Raw genomic sequence first — 26,008 nt, 5'->3', positions numbered from 1 at the left:
TTGGGTAGTCTTGCTGAGAGTATATATCTGTAATCATATACAAATGGAACCAGCTAAGTATTTTTTGCCTTCATAGCTTAGAATCGATGTGTCCTGTTTTCACAATGTATGTTTTTATCCTCCTCTGTTGTGCAGCTATGGGAGACATCCATTTAAGACCAACTGTTTACATGTGATACATCGAAACTGTTTACTTCAACTTTTATAGACACCCAGCCTCACGGAACCACTGCAAATCTATCTGCTCTTCGGACAACATGAAGACCCTCTGATCTGCCACTGAGGAGAGGAAGCTGATTATCACATCTGGATATCATTTTCTTTTTGTCACTGGCTTAGGATTCCACTGAACCATGAAAAGAACCACCGGCATATTATGTTATAACATGGAAAAATAAAGGAACTGGTATGCCCGTGGATAATCCGCATGACAGATAAATGTAGAACTAACTCACATGACCCCAATGTAGCAAGTGTCCTAAGGGACTATCGTGGATTCAGAACTTGACATCCTGAAGCACATTCTCATTGTAGCCAGTAATACTATCTGCATGAAACTTCTGTTCATTGTTTTCCACATTTAAGGAAACAACATCCCACCATAGACACTAGCATGCAGAGCTAAGGCATATAGGATTTTCTGCAGGACTTTTAAGCTTCGAGAGGCCAATATGTCATATCTACCTTTAAACATGTTTTTTTATTTTGGTTTTGTTTTTTACTCTTCATATTTATATCAGCATACAAGGACAATTGTACATATGTGAACATTTTTAAAATTAAAAAAGCAGCTGTTACATGCATATTTTGCCAAATGCCTAAAATCAGTCGGTTACAAGTCACATCATCATCATCATCATCAAATGGTTAATTGTGTAAGCAGATGATGTTGTAAAGACAGCAGTCAATGCTCTAAATTTGCTCTCTGTAATTAGTCTTTGTCCAAAATGTGTGCTATCCCTTTAAATGGTGGACAGTTTTACTGCAGGGTTCATGGAGCTAAAGAACAAACAAAAGCCGAGCAAATCCGCACAGCTAACTGCAGTAGGAGCCCAGTACTGCCCGGCTGCTGTCCTGCCTTGACACGCTGTTGCTGGCTGCTCATCCCTAGGGCTGATTGACCTGCCACCCCATTTCTCGCCGAGGGCCCCCTGTGCCTGGTTCAGCAGCTGCCAACTTTCAGAACCAGGGCACAGCACGCCCCAGGCAGGCCGTCCTGCTGAGATGAAACCAGTGCGCCAAGGACACAGAGGCTACAGTTGCTCCTGATCAGTGGCTTCCTACTTGCCAGTATGGGAACCCTTTCAGGCCTGCAGGGTTTTTTTCATAAACAAACAAACAAAAATTTTAGTGACCTGTAAGTGTGAAATGAATGATAAGTTTTAAGAAGAACAGCTTTCCCACTGATTATTAAAGGTATGTGTTATCAGCAGGACTGTCTGAAGAGGCCCGTCAGCACTGACTGAAGGAAGGTGGGGGGAGGTTCTGCCCTTGATCTAGCCTGGACACATCAGTGGGCCAGAAAGGGCGGAAGGAAGCCGCAAGTCACAGGTTTGCAGTGACAACAGCTGCAACACCAATAGCTGGCAGGGAACAGGGTCAGATGTTTTGGACCCTAAATATTTTCATCTATGGAAAAATAAGAAATCGATGGTAAAAGCCCCTCGTTTAAAACCCAAGTTGGGTAGCTCTCATAATGCAACTACCTGGCAAGAAGAAAGCTACCCGGGGCAGGCTCGTCTAGGGAACGAGTGAACTAGTGAACGAGCGAACTCGGACGTTGTCAGCATCCGTCACAGGTTCTGTATGTGAACTGCTCCATCGTCTTTCCTCCCCCCCCCCCCCCCCGAGGTGAATGGAATCCACAGACAGGATTTCGGAAACACTCTTTAAATTTCATTTTTCTCAGTAACGTCTATAGGCAAAATCCATTTCCCCTCCATGGCTAATCATTGTAGATGCCTAAATTGAAGCCTTCAAGAGAAACAGCAATGTTTCCGACTCTATTTCTTCTCTCCTATACCTCTCATTTGAAAGTCTTTGAAATATTTCAGAGTGATCTAAGCATCCCAAAACACACGGCATAAAGAGCACTTTTTATGACAGGACAGGCTGTGATTGCCAGACCTACACTACAACAATCCGCCAGACTAAGACTTGGCGACCCCTGGGCAATGGCGCCACATGACTCAGTCGAGGACAGAGGGTAGACAGACTTAAAGATACAGGAAATACAGTGGTATTTGACCATGATCACTTTTTAATGTGCGCTGAATGTTTTCTGATAAAAAAGCTAATGTTATAGGGTTTATAAAAAGCTAATGTTATAGGGTTTATTTTGACTATGGAAGAGTTTATAGATTTGGATGGAAGCTACCTGATGCTCTCTAGTTATAGTTATACAAATATTGAATTGAATGAATCTATAAATGGCTAAGTAGCCAATAGATCTTTTTTACTTTCCATATCTTCCTTCAGGTTTCTTCTCTCGGTCTCTCTGCATCGTAATTATTTTTAAATGAAAGTTATTATTTCAAGTGAACACCATTCCCCTGTGCTGTTTACGAGACATGGCCAGTCCAGAGGTACATAACTGTATACAGTTTGTAGTCGCTCTCCTTTGTTTCATTCACCTTCACGTACAACGGATGAAACGTCATGAGTTTTGTTTTTGTTTTTCCATGGAGAGAGAGTACAGTTGAAAACATTTAGTGTCTGTAGGATTGTATTTGGCGTTATCTAGTCTATCTCCCATGGTTACCTAATCTTAAAGCCATTTGCACATTTCTCTGACAAATTTAGACTCTCAGTGGGTATTCCCAAGGAAGGCCGTTAGGGGCCCTGCTGACTGGTGTTCTGGATGTGATTTTGTCCCGAGGCAGAGAGAATGGCCCGCGCACGATGTACAAGCACCCCATGCTTTCTATGTAAATATCTAAGCTGGAGAGACACGGGAGGCGAAGTAGAAGTTTTCTCAGGCAGCTACGGAGCATTTCTAGCCCGATCCAATATAAAATGGTGAAAGGAAACAGAGGAGACATGCTATTCCGCCTTTATGTCTATTGTATGCCTTTTCCTCCATTTCTAAATATGGCTAACAGCCCTAATATCAGAGATGTTACAATTGTCTCGTCATAAGAATTCAATAAATACTGATTTAAGGGAAAATTTCCAGTCCTCTCACTAAGTGTGTCAACTGGTAGGCATTGGGTACCAGGGAAGCTGTAAGTACTGATGCATGGGCTAACTGGGGGGTGCCCACTCTGGTTTTAGACAGTAAGCAGTCCCTCTTTGTTTAGACAGTCAGATCCTCTGGAAGTGGGATCCCTGGCCAGGTGCCAGGCAGACGGTGGAAAGGAATAAATCAGTGCTTACCACACAGTACAGCACAGTGGATCCCACTGGGGGAAGGAGGATTGCACAGCCAGTGTCCTCTGTGTTTGGCACTGTGAGGGGCCCAGCCCACTCCTGTGCCCTCCCTGTGAGGAGGAAGAAACAGGGAACCTGAGGAGGAGCGGGGGGGGGGGGGGGATGGGGGGCAGCAGGAGGGGAGATTTAGTTAGTCCTGGCACAGTAGCAGAAAGGCCCAGAAGCTCAGTGGGCAGGGAGAGCGCAGCATGACCGCTGGGGAGGCATTAGGGGGAGGGGCGGGATATCTGACGGTCTGTGTGCTTTGCAGCCAGCCACAAGTAGTGTTAACTCTTTACGTATACTTGGCCGGTCAGTCTATGGTAGGGCTGGCCACATCTGTGGTGTGTCCCTGTTATATTGCTCCAAGAGCTGTATCACACTGGGAGTCACTTCCAGGCTGGCAGAGTTGTGGTTAGGGCAGTCACCATTTCAACCCCCTAGGTATCCTGGCAATCAAAATAAAAAAAACTAAGGGGAAAGATGTATGTGTGAATATGCAGGTGCACACATGCATGCAACATGCATTTTAAAACAAAAGGCATACAATGAGACTAAGCAGTCTTTCTAAGATATTGCACATACAAAGTAAAAGTTTTCATAGTTTGTGAAGAACAGGGTAGTTTCCTATTACGTTAAAAAATACATATGTATATATTACTCAACATTTACCTAGGCCTTAGCTTCTTGTTTTAAGTTTCAGGCTGCTGATGAGTATTTTTGAAGTTAAGCCCTAAAATAATATTGCAAATAGCCCCAATCTTTAAATATAGTGGTGCTAAGTTATACCAGAAAATCCATTACAGAAAGTGCTGATCTGAATGAATACATTTATTCATTAATACACAAGTTCCTAATAAAATTGTCCATGTGTATCACTGCCTGGTCAATAAACCCCACGTTTCCTTTTAGATCCAGCATAAAATAAAACTGTGATTCTACAACCATTTTTTAATAGGTAAAATGTCCCCATATCTTTATTTTGTATGAGGAAAAAAATGCTTTTACACTGACTTAAAAAGTGCTTAACAAAAGTTTATTGACAACGACTAAATATATGTATTGGTCTGGTTTCTCCTTTTAACTTGCTGGACGAGACTTTCCACTCAAAAATAGCATCCCCAAAAGACGTTCTGCGTAAGCATTGCAGTTAGTCTGTGTGCGCTAGTGTCTTTCCGCATGTTTCCTCCCCAGGGGCGATGCCCCACCTCCTGAGGAAGTGTCAGCAGCAGCAGGGTTTCGTGTATGGAAGCCAGGTAGTCACGTGTACATACTTAGATTCGCGTCACGGTAACATTACATTCTGCTACTCTGCTTGTCAGGCTCTTACTGTTTTTAAAGTTACCTGGCTCTGGCAAACACCACTGAAATGTACATGCCGCTGCTTTCCTGAGCAAGCGTGATTTGTTTCATGGCTGCCCCAGTTAGATGCCTGTTCTTTCATTATAGGGATAAACAAATCATCCTGTTTTAAAGTCACTGTGACTTGAGATTCAAATTTCTGGCACAATTTTATTAGTTTTCTCTTCTGAGGCTAATAAGATGCCATGGTTTTCTATGTTACCGTCATTGTAACATCAATAAAGTGACTTTCAATAAAAGATTTATGTTATTTTAACACACGTTTCTAATTTTTTTTTTTGCCCTCCTCTCTCAGCTGTTTCTTTCAGACACTTTGTGGCGTTTTGTTCGTCTCTTCTATTCCACACTGCCCTCCCCTGGGAACCAGTCCTCCAGGTGGCCAAGTGGACTCAACTGGTTGGGTGACTTTCTTCCCTGGGTGGCAGATTCCCACCTGCCTCACGTCATATTCAAGATGGAACATACTCATTTAATACACTCGCTGGTGCTGACGTCAGAGTTCAGGCTCTGTGATAAGTTCACTGTCTAATCCTCACTCCGCTCTGGCCTCTTCTCCCAGTGACCATTAGACCCTCGAGTTGCCACTCCAGTGTTGGCAAGTTCAGGTCTCTGCCGAAGTAAAGAGTAGCTGTAAGTCATCGAAGAAGTGCGGTTTTTGTGGGAGGAAATTGGAAGAATGTCACTGGCTAGGAGTTTGTGCGTGTAGCATGAGCCTTTTCAAAATAATGATCACGTGAAGCTAAGACAGACGGGACTGTGATCGACTGGGGCTCCAGCTCAGATGTGCACTAGTTTAGGCCAACGTGTTTCGACATGTCTGTGATCAGTGGAGGCTGCCGACACCTTCTCTCCGTACACCTGTTTGGCTCCTTCAGCAATGTCCACTCACAACCACGCCCGTCTGAGAAGAGATAGCGAGATTAGCTTAACCTTCCTAATGCCGCGGCCCTTCCATACCGTTCCTCATGTTGTGGTGACCCCCCACACAACCATAAAATTATGTTCCTTGCTACTTCATAACTGTCATTTTGATACTGTTATGAATTGGGCGACCCCTGTGAAAGGGTCATTTGACCCCCAAAGAGGTCGCAACCTACGGTTGAGAACCGCTGGCTTAGAGGCTTATGACTCTTCTTAAGGATTCCAAAGGAAAAATCGTGATAGACTTTTCCAAGGATACAGAATAATCACGGGGCTTATGGTGAAGAATTTTTAATGAAATTGACTCTGCATTGTGAGAAAGAGTATGCAATTGGGTCAACATGTTCCCCTCATAACAATGTACCAGCTCATTCTTCAAGGGTAACAAGTGCTTCCTGTGAGAATTTCACTGGGAAACCTCACCCTATCCCCCCCACCCCCAAGCCACACGCTAGCCCCCTCAGACTTCTCCATGCCTCCACATGTGAACACCAAAGAGGAACATGAGGCTGACCACCATTTTCCCACGTTGCAGTCAGAGTCCAGCGTTCTCTGGGGGAAGCTGGAAATGAGGCCTGCATAAGTGCCCAGGTCCAGCGGAGAATGTGTAGAGTAAGAGCTTCACATCTTGATAGTCTTATAAAATGAAGGTTTCCAGGCTTTCTTGGCCATCTTTTTTGAAACAGGAGGGGGTACCTGCCCCCAAAATGGATTTTGTCCCCCAAGGCTATGTATTTATATTTTTTAACAAAACAACCCTTTTATCTTCAAAGTACTCTCCACTAAACTTAATACATTTGTCAAAACTGTGATTCCATTCTTAGAAACCTTTTTAAAATTCATCTGTTTGGGTGGCTGACAGCACCTCTGTTTTCTTCACCTCTTCTACGTGGTCAAATCACTGTTCTTTCAGGCACCTCTTCATTCCAGAAAACAAAAAGTTGTACTGAGCGAGGTCAGGTGAGTAAGGTGTGTGGGGCAAGAGAGGCATGCTGTTTTTTGCCAAAAACTGGTGCACTGAGATGGCTGCGTCAGCAGGTGCAGTGATATGGTGGCAAATCCAGTCCCGTCTGCCACAAATCAGGCCTTTATTGTCACACAGTTTCACAATCTTTTCAGAACCTCTATAAACAATAAGCTTGATTAACAGTCTGGTGGAACAAACTCCAAATGCACTATCTCCCTCACATCAAAAAAACAAAACAAATGAGAACCGTCTTATCTTTGATTTCACTTAAGCTTTATTTTGGGGGGCCAAGGTGACGATGGTGTTTGCCACTGGCTTGATGTTTGCTTTCAGGGTCCTAAGAATAGCACCATGTCTCGTCACCAGTAATGACCTTGGAAAAAAGGTCGCTTTAGAGCTGTTCTTTCAAAACAAAGCATGTTTCCACTCGATGCTTTTTTTCCCGGTCAGTCAGAACCTGCCGCACATCACACATTTCACAGCAACCTTTCTCATTCCAAAATCTGTTAAAATTCACTGGACTGAGCTCCAAGATCGTCCAGATAACTTTGCTATCTCTTCAGTGGTTCATTGTGGGTGCATTCAGGAAGGTGATGGACGTCCGGAACGAGGTTTGTCATTTGACATTTCACCTTTTTTGAAACTAGAAAACCAGTCATGCACTGAGTTCTCCCCATAGCGCTGTCCTTGTAAGCCATCTTCAACATCACAACAGATTCTGCGGCAGTTTTCCTGAGCAGGAAACAAAATGACACAGCCGCACTCTGCTGTTCTCTTAAATCAGCCATCACAAAAAACGAGGTTCAAGTGAAACTGCTTTTACAAAAAATCCATCCTAACCAGAGAATCTTCCCAGGCAACACCTCTGGAAGCTATCTCAAAGTGAGTTGCTAGATGCTTGCTTAGTGGGAAAAAATGCGTACTACCAGTTTGGTTTTTTTGGGGGGCACCCCCTTGTATATACCTCCATGTCTTATATTTATTTTACACATTAAGATGAGCACTGGAACAGTGACAAATAATCAGTGAAGCAAAAGCATAGTCTGGCTCAAAGACAGGTGAAGATGAAGTTCCCAGGCCACTTCAAGGGTGGGTGGCACCATGGGGACATCACGGTAGAGTCTAAGCTCCACGTGGCTCAAGAGGGGCGAGAGCTTGGCCTGACTCAGTAAGACAGCTGCAGTGTACATCTACGCCAATTGCCCCAGGAAGCGCCAGGTCTTCTCCATCCACATTTCTATGGATGCTAGTTAATACAAATCATGAATCTTCTGTTGCACAAGACTGAAGTGTTCATCTCCAACAGACGGTTGAATTCTGAACTGAGGCAACAGATTAATTCTCCAAGCAATTGAGGTTTTCCGCTAGATGAGTGGAGCATTTGACGAGGTGCATTAAGGAAAAAGCTGGTTTTAAAGAAGTGGGCGAGGCTTCACTGCAACTGTACAGTGAACGAAGCACAAGCCAACATAAACCGGAAGCAAGGCAACATGCGCGTCCCTTGGAATAAAGACCCAGCTGTAATTAAAGAGGGGATGGACACTTCAAGTTTGTCGAGCGGAAGGAAGCTTCCTAACTGTAGGGACAGACTGAACTGAAGGGACATACTCCATGCTTTCAGAAAGAAACGGTGAATTAAGTGGACAGGATAAATCGTGCTGCGGTGTGTTCATTAAAAATGCGTGCACTGAACGTTTCCAGACACATGGCTTTATTGTACCTTACAGAACCATGCTTATTGCAGCCTACCTTGGGAATTATTTAAGTGATGGGACGTTCAAACGTCACCCACACCGAGGACCGGTAAGGGTCTTCCGTACTGTATGAGACTCAGCCTCCCTTGCCCTCAAACAGGAAAGGGTTGTTTCCTTCAACTCTGATTTCCTCAGAGACAGTGAGTCTGAACAAACGAACAGGTTCAGGAGCTGCTGAAGGTGCACCTCCTTCAGTCCTTTTCTGGGCAGCCTTGGCTCAGCGAAGGCCTTTTGATTGTGCAGACATGGCTCTTCCAGGATGAAGCCTACACCCCCACCATATGTGTAGCAGGTTGACACATATTCTACTATGTAACCGATAACCAGGGCAGAACTATTTGATACAAGTTTTCTAATAAGTTAGGACTGAATATATAGTATTAAAAAAAACACCCACTCTCTTTTAGCTCTATTTTCCATGACCTTTTTGTAGGCCCCACATAAACATTTTAGCTATATTAAAATTAGTGAAATTAGGCTAAAGATACATAAAAAATGCTTTATTTCTGCTGACTGACAACCAGTTGATCATTTATTTCATTGATAATGCTCATATATTTTTACTTTTAAAATACATTGGATACACTCTGGGCAAAGAGACTGTATGTAGACCAACTTCATTTTTATCTGTTCAACTTTCTTGGAAAAGAAAGCTGCCCAATCAGTTTTAGTTAAAGAAACAGATACTGTTGGCACGCGTTCATGCCAACGCTGTGTTACAGTTCACAGCTACCCTGTGCACAGTGGAGAAGACCGGGACCCAAGACCACCTACCATGAGCAGGGAATACACTTAACGGGAGGCACAACCTGGACAGGAATCCAGGTCTAACTTCAAAGTCTGGTTAAAATTCCTTTTTTCTTCTATTATGAAAGTAATACCTCTTATCAGAGAAAAGTTAGAAACATAGTAAGAGGAAAGAAAAAAAAACAAACCATGATCCTAACTCCCAGCAATAACCACCTCAAATTTTGGGTACACTCTTTCCAGTCCTTCTGCATCGTATTTTTAAGATATAAGTGTGAGCAAAGTGCACATTACAAATGGGTGTACTGATATTTTAAAAATTAGTTATCTTCTGATTTTAAAAGGAAATCTTTGTAGAGAAGTAAGAAATATTGAAATGGACAAAGTCAAGTCACTTAAATTCCAGTTAACCACAAAACAACAGGTTTCAAATATTCCTTTAGTCTTTTTCTATCAATTTTCTAAGTAGGGAAACTCATACTGTACTGAGAATTCAAAGTATATTAAAAATCTACCTGGAAGATGCCCAAGAGGGACTCATTGACAGGCAGTATTTACCATTCAAATGATTCAAGAGGCTTTAAAGAGGCAGAAAATAATCACTCTGCTTCCTTGTCCACTCACTCACCTGTGAAGACACCTGTACGCCTTCCGACTTAACTAAGTGTCCACTCCAGCACGTGCTCCGGTTACTCCCAAGGAACGGGGTAGTGAGCACAGACAGGGATTCTTCACACAGCACGACTTGCAAAAGCCCCTCTGGGAGCTGACAACAGCAGTCATCTGACTAAGTTTTTAGAATATTACAGTAAAAATATATATAATACTCCTTAAACATTTGCATACTTAGGTCTACAAGAAAGTGCATTAGCAAGAAAATAAGGCGTGGCTGGCTGACATGACTGACGGTGGCTCCAGGAAGTTCAAAATGGTATGATAGTCATGGTTGTGGATTATTTAAATTCCAAAGAATTTATTATCGAAACTACACACAGAACTGAAGCGGTACATAAACTTTTACAAGCTGTTGTGGATACACGGCGACCTAAGTGTACACACGGCTGGGGAGGACGACAGGAGAGCCCAGGAGGATGTCGAGCGGCCACGCGGCTCCTCTTGATTCAGACACTCATGACACACTGAATGAACTGCAAGGGAGAGGCGGTGTTAGAGGACAGGCCGCGTGCACTCAAGGCACCCTATCTGTTTGTCAGGCAGCTTGCATTTTGCTTTTCAAATTTAAACTGTGAATTAAGAAAGAAAAAAACTTTCTAAAATACAAATAAATGGTAGATGGGGAGATTTTTTTTTTTTGGTGAGGTAAGCTGTTACATAAAAGATTCTCAAAGCCAATCTTATAGGAAGCAGATCCTATTTGCATAAGGGCTTATTTAAATTCAGCTGATACCTAGACATGTCTTGCCTGACGACCAGTGACAGTTGGGTTTCCACTGTCACAGCCCCTGGGAACATTTAGAGGCCCCGGAATTCGCTGCAAAGTGTTCGCCTCCCAACTAGACACACAGTTTCCGACACCAGTGAGGCGCTGGGCTTTACCCCGCGATCACTAATTCGTAGCGCTCTAGGACAAGACAGAGCCGTCACCCTGCCTTCAGGAAAAGGAACGGAGGACCCAAGCCTTCGCAGCAGCCCCTTCTGAGGCCAAAGCTTTCTATTCTACGTGCCGAGAAGATAAACTCACTGCCATCAAGTCAATGCTGACTCAGAGCGACCCCTTTGGGTTTCCGAGCCTGACTGCTTAGAAAGGCCAGTCTTTCTCCTGTGGAGCTGCTGGTGGGTCTGAACTGCCCACCGTGCGAATCGCAGCCAGTGAGCTTCATCTCTGAGAAGCGAGTGCACCCTAAAGAGACAGCATCTTCCAGCAGAGGGAGTAAGGGGTCTCCTGGAACACAGGGAGGGAGCCTTTTAGAAGTGCCCGCATAGCCACAGCAGCTGATAAGCCGAAAATATGTACATCTCTGTACTCGTAACAGAAACAATCTAGAATTGTAATCTCAGTGATTGCAATTCGAAAGGTGGATTGAAAATGAACAAAATATGGAGGAAAACAATAAAACATCTTTGTTTAATTAAGCGCACCCAACTAATGCAGTAGAGGTGGCCCTTGGCTGTATCCACACCGGTTACAGGGTGTGTGCTTCTGATGTAGACTGGCTGTTCCCCAAGTAACTTCTTTTACCGTGAGACTTAGGGAAGATCCCACGTATGCACAGCACAGCTCTATGTTACGGCCACTCCTCCAGGATTGAGGAGATATGTGCAAGAAGGTAAAAGCAGACAGATGTTTGCACGACGTTTCTTGAGGGCAGTGAGGACGGCATTACTACTACATCCTCTGCTCTCACTCAGGCTCAGGCGAATGCAGAAACCTGCCTCAGCTGCAGCTTAATATGTGCGCCAAGCTGGGTCTTAAGCACGAGTTGCCTTGATGCAGTGTGCTAGTTAAACTGTGGCAGGCTACTGATGGACAAGGCTAATAGTAAGGAAACTTTATTGTCTCAATTTTAGAATGCCACTGTTTTGAAAAGAGTATCTCACATAAATAAGAACTTTCTAACTAAATTACCTGTTATGCTGTTATCAGCTGTCACTGAGTAGATTCTGACTCACGGTGACCCTATGCGCTACAGAGCCGAACCCCTCCCAAGCGTTTTCTTGGCTACGGTCCTAACAAGCAGCACACCACCTGGTCTTTTCTTCCACAGTATTGTCAGATGGGCTTGAACCACCAACCTTCGGGTTAGCATTTGAGCACAAATTGTTTGTCACCCAGGGACTCTGTAACATTACTAGTGAGTTTTAAAATCTGGACAGCCACTCCCTCGGATCACTTAATCCTCGAGAGCTCTGACATTTTTGGATGTAAAACATGCTGTTAGCAGGTAACTTCACCAGGGACACTCTGAAGCATGCCTTAACCACACCCACTTAGCAGCCCTTGAATTCACTGAGACTTACGTCATCATATGGGAAGTTCACAACACCTTGCTGGCCAGTGTCCCGTCTTCGAAAGCTGTCTGTAAACAACCCAGTAGAAATTTATGGTTTAGTTTACTCTTTCCTAAAATCACAACAGTTCGTTACTTTGGCATAGGATTCAAGTGAAATAACACGTAACTTGTCCAACTAGACTATACAGATCAAAGGCCAGAGCCAGAGTTGCTAGTTGTATGAATGTGTGTGTATTTGATGTATAACTTCTACAGTGTACCAAAGTTTGCCAATCTTCCTGGCTCAGTCAGATGCATCTGAAGCACCAGACAGCCATTTCAAGTCACTTGCCCGTTCGATGCGTTAGGAAAGAGAACTAAACAGAGCAGCCACATTCTTCTGGAATAATTCACATTCTAGAGAGAAATCACAAACTTAATAACCTGATATGTTTTAGAACATTTTGGCAAAGTTTTGCAAAGACCATTGTAATGGCAAATTATTAACCTATGAAAATTCTGGAAAACCAAATTTATTATGTTCCATGTTGGATTACACACTAGCAAGGTACGAACAAGCTAATTTGAGCTCTCTTGCTAACCTGTGTGAGCAGTTTTATGTGTTTTGACTTTGTTGTATATGCTTGCTGTTGTATGCTATGGTTCCAATGTATGCTGACACCATCTGACAGGATAGAGCTGCCCCCTCATCTTCCATGTGGCCACTGGATAAAGTTGAACTTCCGATCTTCGTTACCAGCTAAGCACTTAACCATTACGCTATTCTTTTGATAAGCCAGAGAGAAATGTCACGAATACACTGTTGTAGGAAGGAAACTAGAATGGGGGGAACAGACGTTCAGAAGCGCTGCGAGTGAAATGGCATGACCGTGGTGTTGCCGCGACTACACCCGCGTGCATACCTGTGAGCGCCCTGAGTTTGATGCAGCAGGCGATGTAGTCATCAAAGGTGATCTTCCCATTGGTGCTGTACCTTTTTGCAATTGAGTTTACAGCCTGGGGACTCAACCTGAATCCTAAGAGGGAGAAAATTATGCCAACAACAACAAAACAATAAAGATTATGAAACAGATCATTGGAAAAATAACCAAGCACAGTTACTGTTCTTTCTTTTTTAAGACTGAGAACTTATTATAAATGCACATAATGGCTAACATAGTCAAGACATCAGATCAGACCCAACAGAGAAACTGCCTCCAAGTGACGCCTTTGGAAATGAGAAGCAACTCTCTTGGCAAACAAACAATTTGGAGCCAGCAATACCCACCCATCATTGTCAGAGCCTTCTGCAATTCCTGAGGGTCCACGGTGCCACTTCGATCGCTGTCGAAGCTGATGAAGTGCTGTCCCCAGCCGTTCAGTACAGCCCAGAGTTCTTTAAACTCAGTGAAACCCATTGTGCCAGACATGTCTCTCTGAACTGCCATCAAGGATGCGACCATCTTTCATTTGCAACACTTCAGCGAAGATCAAGGATAAGGTGGGGGTGGGGGGGCAAGAGCTAACATCCTTCCTGGTAACAAGACTTAAAAATCACTAGGGTTTCTTCTTGGTGTTAAACAACAAAAATATAAGGGCCAATGGAGAGAAAAAAACAAACTCCAAGTACCTGTTTTCACGGTGGGAAAAGTATAAACAATGTGATGTGATTACAAGAAAATAACACCTTCAATACAAGCCCTGCATCAAATGTAATGCCATTGGACTGGGGCTTCCCTTTCTGGATGCCCCCCAGACTCTGCTGTCCACCCTCCCGTCCTAAGTCTCCTTTGGCCTTACGACCCCCTGTCAAGCCCTCCCACACCCAAGGATACCCCCTGTGGAAACTGAGGGAGGACAAAAGGCACTGCAGGTTCAGCTCTAGCTAAACTCCCCTCCACAGTGATGCGGAGCTGGATGGAGTTGAGCAACTGTGATGTACAACAATCCATCGCTTAAAGGTCAGGTGTGAAGCCTGCAAGACAATGTTGAAGGAAAGTCAAAGCCTCCTGGGCCACTTACTTCTCTACTTGCTCTACTCTGATGCATACTTAAATTCTTAAAAGACTTATATTATACATACTAAGTTTCCTTTATTGTTCACACCGAATTCCTTCTGTAAAGTTGGTTCAGAAAGCTCTGGGGTAGTTATTGCTCAGTTTTGTTTACTAGGTGCTAATTTTGAGATAAAGTCTTTTAGAAGGAATTGTGGATTTTGGTCAGAAAAAACTACTCTAGGCAACAAAGTAAAGGATACATCCAGCATAGAAAACATCAGCCGACACGTCTCCGGGTTAAAAGCTGGAAAGGCAAGAACATGTGATTGTATGAACATAATTGCAAACATTCACATTATGTTGGATCCATAAAAATTGATTGAAGTTACTATTATCTATATGCTTTAATTTTCTTTGCTACTAAATGTATGTAGAGCCAAATTACATAGAGTTGCAAAGTATACGAGGTGGTACCCCCCCAAAAAAACCAATGCTCATTTTATTGATGTGAGGGGAATAATGCATTTGAAGTTCATTCCAGCAGGTCAGACCATTAATCGAGCTTTCTATCTAGAGGTTCTGAAGAGATAGCCTAACAGCGTGCGACAATAAAGGCCTGATTTGTGGCGGATGTGGGACGGGTTTTGCCATCACAACAATGTGCCTGCTCACGCAGCCATCTCAGTGTGCCAGTTTTTGGCAAAAAAACAGCATGCCTCACTTTCCCCACACACCTTATTCACCTGACCTCACTCAGTGCGTCTTGTTTTTGTTTCCGTGAATGAGGAGGGGCATGAAAAGGACAGACATTTGACAACTAAAAGAGGTGAAGAAAAAACGAGGGAGCTGCTGTTAGCCATCCAAACAGATGAATTAGAAAAATGTTTCCAAGAGTGGAATAGCAGATTTGACAAGCGTATTAAGTGTAATGGAGTGTAATTGAAGGTGAAAGGTTATCCTGGGGAGGGTCTTCTTGCTCACTGACTCTTACTTCACCAGGCAAGAAAGATGTCCTGGGACTAGTCCTACTGATAACAGGTCTGAAGTAAGAGAGAAGCCGTCTTGCCAGCCTGCCCTGCCAGGTGAAACCTAGCTGTACTTCAAAACCCGGTTCGCTTGCTCTCTGCAGCTCATGGCATGTTCCAGGTCTTCACCACCGTCATTCAGAGGCACCGTTTCTCCGGGGCTTCCATGTCGGTTGCCCGGCTCTCACAGGCAGATGTGGTCACTGAAAACACCAGGGCTGGTGTGGCAGTCCTCAGCCCTCAGAGGGTCGTCTTGGTTCTGTAGCACTGTGGGCGGCATCGTTTAGTGGCATATGCTCAATCAAGTCTTTGCAGAAGAAATACGCTATCAAGGATTTGCGTCAAATTCACTCTAGTTCAGGCTTAGAGAGGAAAATAAGGGCAAAACGTGTACTGAAGCCAACTGATGGGCGTGTGGAGCTGACTTACTCTGGTCTCAACTCTTGGAAATGTTTACAATGGTCTGTGTTTTAGATGGTATTATATACTACCTTATCTTTAACCCATTCGCTAACTGCCTACTGGTAATCGACCACCTAACATGAGGAAATTAAAAATAAAAAACCACACTCATACATGCTAATGGAAAGCATTATGTAGGGAGAAAGAAGCTATAAGGCTAAAGGGCAGAAGCGACAAAGATCAATGGACAAAAACTCACTCCCATCGCGTCAATTCCAACTCAGAGACGCTAAAGGGCAGACGAAACGTTTCTGACACGGTGACTCTTTGAAGGAGGAAAATGCCTTGCTTCTCTCTGACAGGGCCTGGTGGTTTCCAACCACGGACCCCACGGTTAGCAGCTTCACATGTGACCGCCAGGCCACTGGGGCTCCCTCACGGGGACAAGACTAATATATAGAACTTAGTTAAGAAGCTCACATGAATATTTTTCACAGATTGTCCTAGCTTCATTCTCCCATCAGCCTCCCCGCCCCACCAGCTGCCTCTTAACCACAGTCGATTTAAAACCCTCTAAGCTTCAGTGCCAGGTATCAAGCGTATCTTCTACTAGAAATTCTTTACACAGCCCAGCTATAGGCTTCTCCAGGTCTGGGGCTTGGTGAAGACTCGTGAACTCAGGTTTTTTAATAGATCTGTCAAGCTTCACATTCTCCCTGCCTCTAACTAAAGTGAATGCAGAACTCCAGGGAGCTAAGGAAATTCGCTGCATTTACTTTTTCCCCCTTTCCACTAGAGGGTCTTCAAACAGAGCCCATTAGAGTTTCCCATGTTTGTCGCTGTGTTACTTCTATGTTGGCCCTTCCATCTCCAGCTGAGCTACACGTGACAGGCCAGAGCTCGGTTAGCAACTTTTATGAGAAGGCTGTGAAGGGGATTGAGATCGCAGAAACTTCACTGGAGAGTTCAAATGGCCGAGATTGGGAGTTGGCAAAATTTTGAGATGGAGGAGCCAATCCAATCTCTCACAAAAACTTTAAAATTACTCAAGAGCCGTAAATGTGTTTTTACAAATGAAATCACCATTATCTGAATAATATCCTTTAAATGAAACTTGATAGTTTTATTTTCATTTTCAATTTGACCTCAGAACCACAGGCATGTACCAAATGAGCTGTATGGGGCCTGGGAGCTACAATGTGCAACCAGCCACAGGCCTAATTCCTGAGATCTACTCAGTTTGGGTGAAGAAAACGTGCTCAGTTGTGTTAATTGCATATTTTTAAAACAGCTTTAATTAATGTTAATAAATGTTACGTTGCTATAATATGTAACCAATCTCTCTCTTACTGCCTTCGAGTCATGGTGATCCTCTGTGGATTTCTGAAACTGGTAACTGTTTATGGAAGTACAAAGCCCAGTGTTTCTTCCATGGAGCTGCTGGTGGTTTCAAACTGCCGACCATGAAGATCGCAGTCCAACACATAACCACTACACCACCAGGGCTCCTAACATATATATTATATTCATATATATTATGTTAATATATGTTCACAAAATAAGTGTTAATTCTATTTTTTTAATTTAGTAATTTTATTTGGGCTCATACAACTTTTCTTTCTTTTTAAAATCATTTTATTGGGGGCTCATATAATTCTTATCACAGTCCATACATCCATCCATCCACTGTGTCAAGCACATTTGTTGCCATCATTCTCAAAACATTTGCTTTCTGCTTGAATCCTTAATATCAGCTCATTCCCCCCCCCTTTCTCCACACTCCCCCCTCCCTCACAAACCCTTAATCATTTATAAATTATTATTATTTTGTCATATCTTATACTGTCCGATGTCTCCCTTCACCCACTTTTCTGTTGTCTGTTCCCCAAGGAGGAGGTTATATGTCAATCCCTGTAATCGGTTCCCCCTTCTCTATCCCACCTTCCTTCCACCCTCCTGGATCCCTGTGTTTCCAGTTCCTATCTGTACCAATGTACATTCTCTGGTCTAGCCAGATTTGTAAGGTAGAATTGGGATCATGATAGTGGGGTGAGGAAACATTTAGAAACTAGAGGAAAGTTGTATGTTTTATCTTTGCTACACTGCACCCTGACTGGCTAGTCTCCTCCCCATGACTCTTCTGTAAAGGAATGTCCACTTGCTTACAGATGGGTTTTGAGTCCCCACTCCGCACTCCCCTTCATTCACAATGATATGATTTTTTGTTCTTTGATGTCTGATACCTGATCCCTTTGACACCTAGTGATCACACAAGCTGGTGCACTTCTTCCACGTGGGCTTTGTTGCTTCTGAGCTAGATGACTACTTGTTTATCTTCAAGCTTTTAAGACACCAGACGCTATGTCTTTTGATGGCCAGGCACCATCAGCTTTCTTCACCACATTTGCTTACGCACCCATTTGTCTTCAGCAATCGTATCGGGAAGGTGAGAACACACGATATGTTGTTTTTTCTTTAGTGTGAATCCTATTTTAAATCAGTCCACACTTCAAATATAGTTTAGATAATCTTATTTTTACTTTCCTTCTTTCTCCTGTTCTGTGCATTCGATTGCCTTAGAAACAGTCTATGTAATGGGCCTAGTAGACAAGTTGTACCTACAGATGGTCCTCTCATCTTCATTGCAAGGGAACAACTCAAGGAAAGAGAGAAGTTGAATTTCTGCCTCAACTAAAACAACTTCTTCCATCAACCTAATCTCTAGGTACAGCTGTGTTTAAATTAGTTAAGAGGAGGCTCCTAGACAGTAGCTGGAGTATTCATCCCCCCACCCCCACTGTGATAGTTAGTTTTTTTGGGTCCCAGTATGGCACCTGTAAGATATGGGTGGAGTTTAGCCTGTCAATGAGGTCATAGCTTGATGACCTCCTTTGGAGGTGGGTCCTAGACAAATGGCTCTCTGGAGGCCCCCCCCCCCCACCGCCCCCTACTTCTGCCTTCACCTTCCTGTTCACGAGGCACGCTGAGACCTGCACCAACCCTGTGAGACTTCCATTGGCTCCACAAGACTTTGCATCCACCAGCCTATAATCTGCCTGCATTCCGTATCATTGCATGTGGCTGTATGAGTCTGAGGAGGGAATTATGGACTAGTGTCAGACGTATGGACTTGATGTGACTGGGCCAGGATGTTTGCTTGATATATAATTACTTCTTGATATAAAGTTCTCTCGAACACATGAGTGTCCCTGGATTTGTTTTTTTAGTCAATCCAACCTCACATACCTACTTTCCCCTCAAAAAGACGAGAATGTGTGCCTTTTGTTTGTGAACCTCAGTGGAAAAGATCAATGGATGTACAGTAGCACCCTGGTACTCGACCACATCAGTACTCAGTAATCAGATTCTGACCCGAAATGTCGAGAAAATTTTGCATCGGAATCCGACTCAACACTTGTGGTTTTTATAAACAAAAGCAGTTCGTGTTTCAGTCACTCAGCTTTAGTTGGCGTTGATAGTTTAAACCTTTTGTGGCTGTGTTCCAAGTGTTTTGCTATAATCTTCTTAGGTATTATGGCTTTTTGTATAAGAAAAACATGGGTCCTAAGAAAGACTTTTTTGAAAAGAATCATCATGATAAGGAACTGGTTAAACATGTTATCGATATTGTTGATAATTTAGTAAACCCGTTTAGAAAACAGTTAAGGAAACACCAACAGTGGACCACATTTGACAAAAAAAAAAAATTTTTTTTTTTTTAGAGAAAGTCAGCCAGGTCCTAGTGAAAACAGGCAAGGAAGGGAGAAAACGCCTGAAAAGCAGCTACCAGTTGATTTCAAGGAAGGACATTCCCCTTCCGAACAATGACTCTTTATCCCTCCCTCCTCTCCACATCCCTGTCCACAGATCCAGATCCTCATCCATCTCAAGGTAGGGACCATACTGCAGTTGTGAAACACTTTTTAAAATGTGTTTCTTATTTAAATTATATGATTTAACTCTGGCCTTGTTTACTTTGAAATTTTGGGGTAAAAACTTGGTGGTAGAGAATGAATGAGCTATTTTCAGTTGTTTCTTATGAAAAAATGGATATGGAACATGACAGCATCGCAGACACACTCCCCCTAGAATGGGTGCCGGCGAGGTCCAGGGTTCTACCGTGTACTAACAGCAGGACGGGTTTTGTGGTTCATTGTGAAGTATTTGCAAACAATAGTTCAGGACCAGATGGCAGTAAGCAAAGGAATACGATCACATGGTCCTGATGACTCAGGAAATGCCTATGTCTAACTCATTCACTCAAAGTGGCTTCCGCAAACGAAACAGGTAGAACACCTGCTCTCCAGGGAAATACAGCCCACTTTGAAAGTCAGAGGTTAAAACCTGCCATGCCTCTTACTACTGAGAAGGGACAGAATAATAGTCTCCTCTGTGATACTTCCATAAACTAGCTATAAAACTTTTTTGTTCACCAGTCCAACTGGTCCAGGTTAATAATTTGCAGTAAGTTGCCTGTAAATGTTGAAAAAATTCTTCTTAATTTAGAAAATGCTGCTGCTTTGGTTTAGGATCAATATAAAATGATAGAAATATAAAAGGTTCCTCTTTTATTTTAATTATCATAATAAGCTAGTTCAGTCACAAAAAGAAAGACACAAGAGTTCAACAAGGGTCAGTTAAAATGCACCTTACAAGGTGGTTCAAAGAAGTCCCTGTGCCTTCTAAATAAGTATCAATTCTACCTTGAGCATTTTAATTCACAACTTAGCATGAGATTGGAGTGAAGTCAGATACTCTGTCTCAAAGATTGGCAAAGGTGTTGGGGTTAACACAGCTGAGCCCAGATGCGATTTTGTCAGATGTGAATTGAAGAAAAAGCATGAGGTGCATGTGTCCAGGTTGATGCTGGAACAGGCCCCAGGCCTGCTGCAAAGCCTTGGTACCATGTCCTCACCTGCAGCCCTGGTTGGGGGTGTGAGGGCTGCCCTCCACCGCAGGGATCCAGCAGGTGGGAAAGGGACGAAGGGAAAGAGATGGACCAGTGTAAGGAGTCCAGAAATCAGACAGCTATTTCCTACTTAGCCGGACCACGTGCTGGCGACACAGCCTCTAAAGAGGAAAGCTCTGAGGGAAGCCATGGGCTAGGCATGTTTTGAGTAAGTGCCTGGAGTTCAGTACCCAAGGAACCAGGAACCAGAACCAGGAATGTGGGGCTGGCCACACAAAGCCCTCAATGTCCCCCAGGGTTGGGGCAGCGCATGTTCTTGGCAAACAGACAGCAGGCAATGTTAGCTCCTGTCATGAGTGACACCTGACCTGGCAGATTTCATTTCAACACCTGAACGTGTCCTTTGTGAAGGTGACCATAGAAACGGTCTCACTGCTTCAAATGGCCCAGACACACGGAACCCAAACCCAAGAAATCCATTTCGATGGTGGGGACAGATACTAGGAATTGTTAAACATACTTTGTGAAATAATAAACAACTGGCTTTAGCTTTGGACATTCTCAACTCTGCCGAATCAGAAAAGCTCCACTTCCTCGCTTGCAGTTATCACACGGACTTGTGAACTTCAGATACCCAAGCGGGCTGGTGGAGATGTGCTCGGTCAACTTACGTTTGGAGCTGCCGGCAATGCCCGACTGGGTGAGACATCTCTGCAACTCGTCTGCATCGATTTGCCCATCCTTTGGGGGTGGGGGGTGGATGAAAAACAAAACAGGAAGAGAAGTCACAACAGTGATTTTGTACCTTCTGGTTCTTTGATTACCTTCAGTGTTCAATGCAGTAAAAAGACCAAAACAATCAGTATCATCGCTCACGAGATCCCCCCCCCACCAAATGCAGCCCATAAAGTGGGCATTCCTTTACTCCCTTTGCTTCCCCAAAACAGTCTCATGGTGAAAGCTATCGAATTATTAAGCCCTCTTCCACAAATTGATAATTGAGGACATGTACAAAAGCGCAGTTCCCATCCCTAAGTAAAGAAGGCATTCAGTTCCAAGCTGTGTTGTAAATAATCATTAAACAAAATCTGACAGAGCCTGAAAGTGTTTTACTTCTGTACATTTCATTTGTATGGCATTGGATTACCAAAAAGCACGGTTATTTGTGCTTGCTTGCTAATCGCTAGTAAACAATTCCACAGTTTTTCCCATCAGAGACCCTGCTTCTAGGTCGGGCTGGCATCTCTCTCTCTCACCCCCATGGCACCTTTCATTGGAGTCAAAGCCTCTTTGTAAATTTGCAATCCCTGGCAGGAACGGGGCGCCCAATAAGCAAGGCAAGCATGAGCTTTCTTGTGCTTACTTAGGAATCTGGAGTGAACAGTTTCACATGGGCTTCACTAAAACTGTTCACTGTAGATTACTAAGTAAGCAGAAGGAAGGCATGCTTTCTTCTTGGATAATCAGCCCCTCCATTTGCTAAATCCTTGAATTAGATTTGGTAGTAGTTTCAAGCAAAAGTTCCTCTTCTAATAAAACAAACAAACAAACAAAACCATGTCCTGAAATGAGTTATATGTATATATTAATGTATAATGGCAACTACTCATTCAGTCTAAGCTAGGAAGCTACCAAAACGAACAAGTATTTAAATTAAAATTATTTTCAAAAGTGCTTAACAATCTTATTCTAGTCTCTTTAATTGAGATTTCTTTCTGTGTTCTGTCTTTTGTGGAGTACACAATTGACCACAGTAAATAGGGAGTTTGGTTAGTTTTTCTTATGATTTGATGAATGCTATTTTTCACCCTCACACAATTCTGTCTGGAAGGCAGGGGTTCCCAATGCCCATTGATTGGCTGAACGAGATCAGAGCTAGCCAGATGTCATTTTTCAGGGATTTCAAAGTACAATAACTAACCCCTCAAGTACATGGGTATAATAAGTCACAAGTGAAGGAGCAGGGTCAATAATTTGAAAGGCAATGGGTATGCTGAATACAGGCCAGGCCTGCTGAAAGCTAAGCAGGTAGGGTCACTTACAAGCTGCAGGTGGAGGCAATCTAAGAATACTAGACTTGCAGTTTGCCGTGTCTTGTGGTTTCAAAGATAGGGATCATTAATAGATTAAACAGATACTTAAGAGGAAGCTCTTCCAATTGTAGCCTCAATTTTCCATTCGATTTCTCAAACTGTTTCTCAGGGTGCTGTTTTTAAGGTGGTCTTAAACTTTTATCCCATAGTGGTCTGTGGCATTTTCATGTTAAAGAACCCAAACCCACTGCCATTGGGTCAGTTCCAACACATTGCTATTGTCACATTAGAATCTTGATATTTCTAACTCTTCCTCACAATAAAACTAAATTGGACTTGTGAGAGCAAACACCGGTAGTAAGAGTGTATGTACTACACACAGGGGCCTCTTGGGCTGGGGACAGTGTCCTCTCTCAAGGTCAGCAGGCGCTTGCTGATTCTCCAGGCATGCAGCCCAGAAGGGAGACGAGTGAAAGCTCCTGGGGAGGTGGCCCCAATAAGTCAACAGGCACAATGCTTCACAGGGCATGGAGAAGCCTTATCTAGGACCAGCACCTGCCTCACAGAGAAACTAAATGGTTCACAAGATGAGTTGCATTAGAGTAGGAAACCAAGAACCCGCCCCCCAAATTTTTTAAGCCCAAACCAACAGCTAAGAAGTCAATTCTGAGCCACAGGTAGTCTCGAGGGCTTGGTAGCATGGCTCTGTACCGCGTCTCCGGCTGTGGATCTCATAAGGTGGCCTCACCGCTCTCCTACAGAAGGCTGCTGGAGTCACCCAACTGGGAACTTATTAGGCCACCAGGGCGCCTATTGTAGGAGAATAATCCTAAATATATTTAGAAACTAGTGGGATTTTACCTACTTCCTAAGGCTGAGGGTGAGGAGGAACTGATGGCCAATTCAATTTCACTGTTAGAAAGTATCCAGTAGAATATAGCTACATAATTATGAAGACATTTCTTGAATTAGGAGTTTATGTTCACTAGATCTTGAATTTCTTCTCTTGAAACCACCCGGCACTATCTTTCTACCTTCTAGCTAGCTCTTCACTAAAACCAAAACCAAGTTCTGACTGCGATCGGGTCGACTCCCACTCTTAGCGCTCCCCTGTCGGCTGCAAACTCACCCTCCTTCAATCACAAGTGCAGTTTGGCATTGAATCGATATAAATAAACATGCATGTATTTTCTTCTAAATATTTCAAATAGTTGTCAATCGTCTCCTCCCTCTTCTTTGCAAAAGCTCGGAGATTCATTTTCAAAAGTTCTTTTTTCCTTCTGTAACAAATGGGGAGCCCCGGTGCCTTAGTGGTTAAGCATTGGGCTGCTCAGCAGTTCGAACCATGGGATCAGTGGCTGAAAGACTACTCCTCTCTCTGGGAAACCCCCTGTTGCAGTTCTACCCTGTCCTCTAGGGTCGCTGTGGGTCAGCATGGACCTGTGTTAGATGAGAAAGCTAACCTGTCCGGCGACGGATGCAAAGTAGCCGTAGAGCGGGTCCTGAGTTTGCTCCGGAAACGCGGGCCCTCCGGGCGCCCCTCCGTACTGTGGACAGAAAGCACACGTGCATCGGTCACTGCGCGGACGGGCCCGCTCGGAGCCTCGCCCTTCACGTCACCCCTTCCATTCGAACGCGATCATTTCACCACTTGCTTCCATTTCACCATCATTTCACCTAGTAACTGACGAGGAAACGAGCGGCCAGGAACGTGACAGCTGCATAAGGGAAGTAACTTAAAACAGGAGGAGGGTGCCTGGCTAGGCTGGGCGGCCCCGGGCCCGTTAAGGCGGGGAGTGGGGTGCAGGGACCCTCTTTGGAAACCGCGCACACACTCCGGAGCGCGGCCGCCTGCCGACCCGCGGATGTGCTCCCTCTCACTTCCTCGTCACAGGGAAGAAGCTGGCTCTGTGGGCTACCTTAACATGGCTGTTGTTTTCCGGGGACGCACACCGGGAGGGGGGGAACCCGACACCCAATTTGCACATCTCGCAGGGTGGTCCCAGAGCCACCAGGTAAGTGGCCGGGGTCACAATCCACCGCGCCCACACCCCGCGAAGCCACTAGGGAGAAGGAGAACGGGGTTGGGGGGGGGGGCGGGGAAGAGACAGACAGACAGAAGCGACTCCCACGCTGGGCCCTGGGGTGAGGGGGCAGGCGGGGGACATCCGGAGCCGGGGAAGCCGGGGAAGCCAAGCCAACCGGCAGTGCTTCGCGCGGGGGGCCACCTCCTCCGGCCTCTCCGCGGCCCCGTGCCCGCGGGGCAGCCCCGACCTGGAGCCCAGGCTGGCCGCACTTACCCCGCCTGGGTAGAAGCCGCCGCCCGCTCCTCCGCCGCCTGGGTGCCCGGGGTACGACATGGTGCCTACGCTGCTGCTGCCGCCGCTGCTGCCGCCGCCCTCTCTGTGCCCCGCTGGCTCTGCCGCCGCCCTCTCTGTGCCCCGCTGGCTCCGCCGCCGCCCAGGGCGGGACCGCCCCCGAGCGCCCACGTGGCCGCGGGGCCACGCCCCTACTCACACCCCACCCCCCGCCAGCGGGCTCCGCTCCCCGCCGGGGCCGCCCAAATTTGGGGCGTTTGTCCCAGGCCCTGGTAGCCAGTCCGCTGGTAGCGAATGTTCTTCCCAGGTCCCTTCCTCCCTCGGAACGAATGGGACGTTCCCACACGGGTCCAGTGCCAGAGATTTTGCTTCTCTTCGTTCCCTTTCCTGGTTTCTTCGGGGGGGGGGGGGCTCGTTTATTATTTTAAAGAACTTGGTTGAGTGGGTAACAGGACTCTCAACAGACTGCTGTATGGCGTTGTGGCAACTGTGAAGATGCTCCTGGGTGACATCAAAACTCCAGGAACTGGAGTCGCTGCGCAGGGGAGGGGCGTTGTCCTTGAGGTTTGCACAAGGCTTCTGACAACCCCGGCTGTGCTCCCCCCCACCCCCCACCCCCGCGAGGTGACGCCCTCCTGGCCGAGTTGGGCGTTTCCCACGTAAAGCCTAGGCAGGGTGGACTATGTTTACTGGGCAGGGCCAGCTGGCCCAGGTACATTTTAGGAAAAGGAATTCTTTGAATTAGCCAGAGGACTCATGTAAGACCCATCCCTTCCCCCAAACTCAGAACTTCCTATGCAGGAAAAGTTTTGAGCAAATTAAAAGCATGCTGACAAATTATCAGCAAGGCAAGAGATCCGTATTTACCCTAGTTTATTTAGAGGATTTTTTTCCCCCTTAAAGCTCACCTTCAACCCCACCCCCATCCTCGGATGAACAGTTCAAAGCAGGTCAAAGGTGAGTTTTTTGTTTGGTTTTGCTTCATGTAACTTGAATTACACAGAAAATTGCTGACTGTTAGGGACTACACTTTTGGGGGAACTTATTAAATCCCACTTTTGGAACTGTACCAGCATAGGTGTCGCAAATGGTATTGTGGGGGACCAGCCTCCCTCAACTGAATGGGTCACAGAGACATCAGAGAAGATAAAGCATGCAAGGGCTCCCCTCTCAGTCATGACTTCAAGAGCCAGGTCCGAGCAGAGAGACTAATG

General features: G+C 44.9%; 2 protein-coding genes across 14 annotated transcripts in view; one reads left to right on the top strand and one right to left on the bottom strand.

The window, feature by feature from the left end:
* Positions 1–795, top strand: part of ADAM22 (ADAM metallopeptidase domain 22) — a 269,416-nt gene extending 268,621 nt beyond the window's left edge. For all 13 annotated transcript variants that reach the window (XM_075557629.1, XM_075557630.1, XM_075557625.1 and 10 more), the window contains one exon: positions 136–795. In XM_075557629.1, coding sequence (XP_075413744.1) covers positions 136–156 — 21 coding nt within the window. In that variant the 3' untranslated portion in view covers positions 157–795. The remainder of the gene's footprint in view (positions 1–135) is intronic.
* Positions 796–10,112: 9,317 nt separating this feature from the next.
* On the bottom strand, positions 10,113–24,937 carry SRI (sorcin). The gene is made up of 8 exons (XM_075558454.1): positions 24,777–24,937; positions 23,940–24,023; positions 21,115–21,184; positions 14,368–14,411; positions 13,399–13,546; positions 13,034–13,147; positions 12,139–12,197; positions 10,113–10,307 (listed from the first exon to the last, which is right to left on the bottom strand). The coding sequence occupies exons 1-8, from the start codon at positions 24,834–24,836 to the stop codon at positions 10,281–10,283; spliced, it is 606 nt and encodes a 201-aa protein (XP_075414569.1). The 5' UTR covers positions 24,837–24,937; the 3' UTR covers positions 10,113–10,280.
* Between the last annotated feature and the right edge of the window lie 1,071 nt (positions 24,938–26,008).

Source organism: Tenrec ecaudatus, chromosome 9 (assembly GCF_050624435.1).
Source record: "Tenrec ecaudatus isolate mTenEca1 chromosome 9, mTenEca1.hap1, whole genome shotgun sequence".
NCBI lineage: Eukaryota > Metazoa > Chordata > Mammalia > Afrosoricida > Tenrecidae > Tenrec > Tenrec ecaudatus.
The sequence above is the reverse complement of the archived record's forward strand: the minus strand, read 5'-3'. Positions and strand labels throughout refer to the sequence as shown.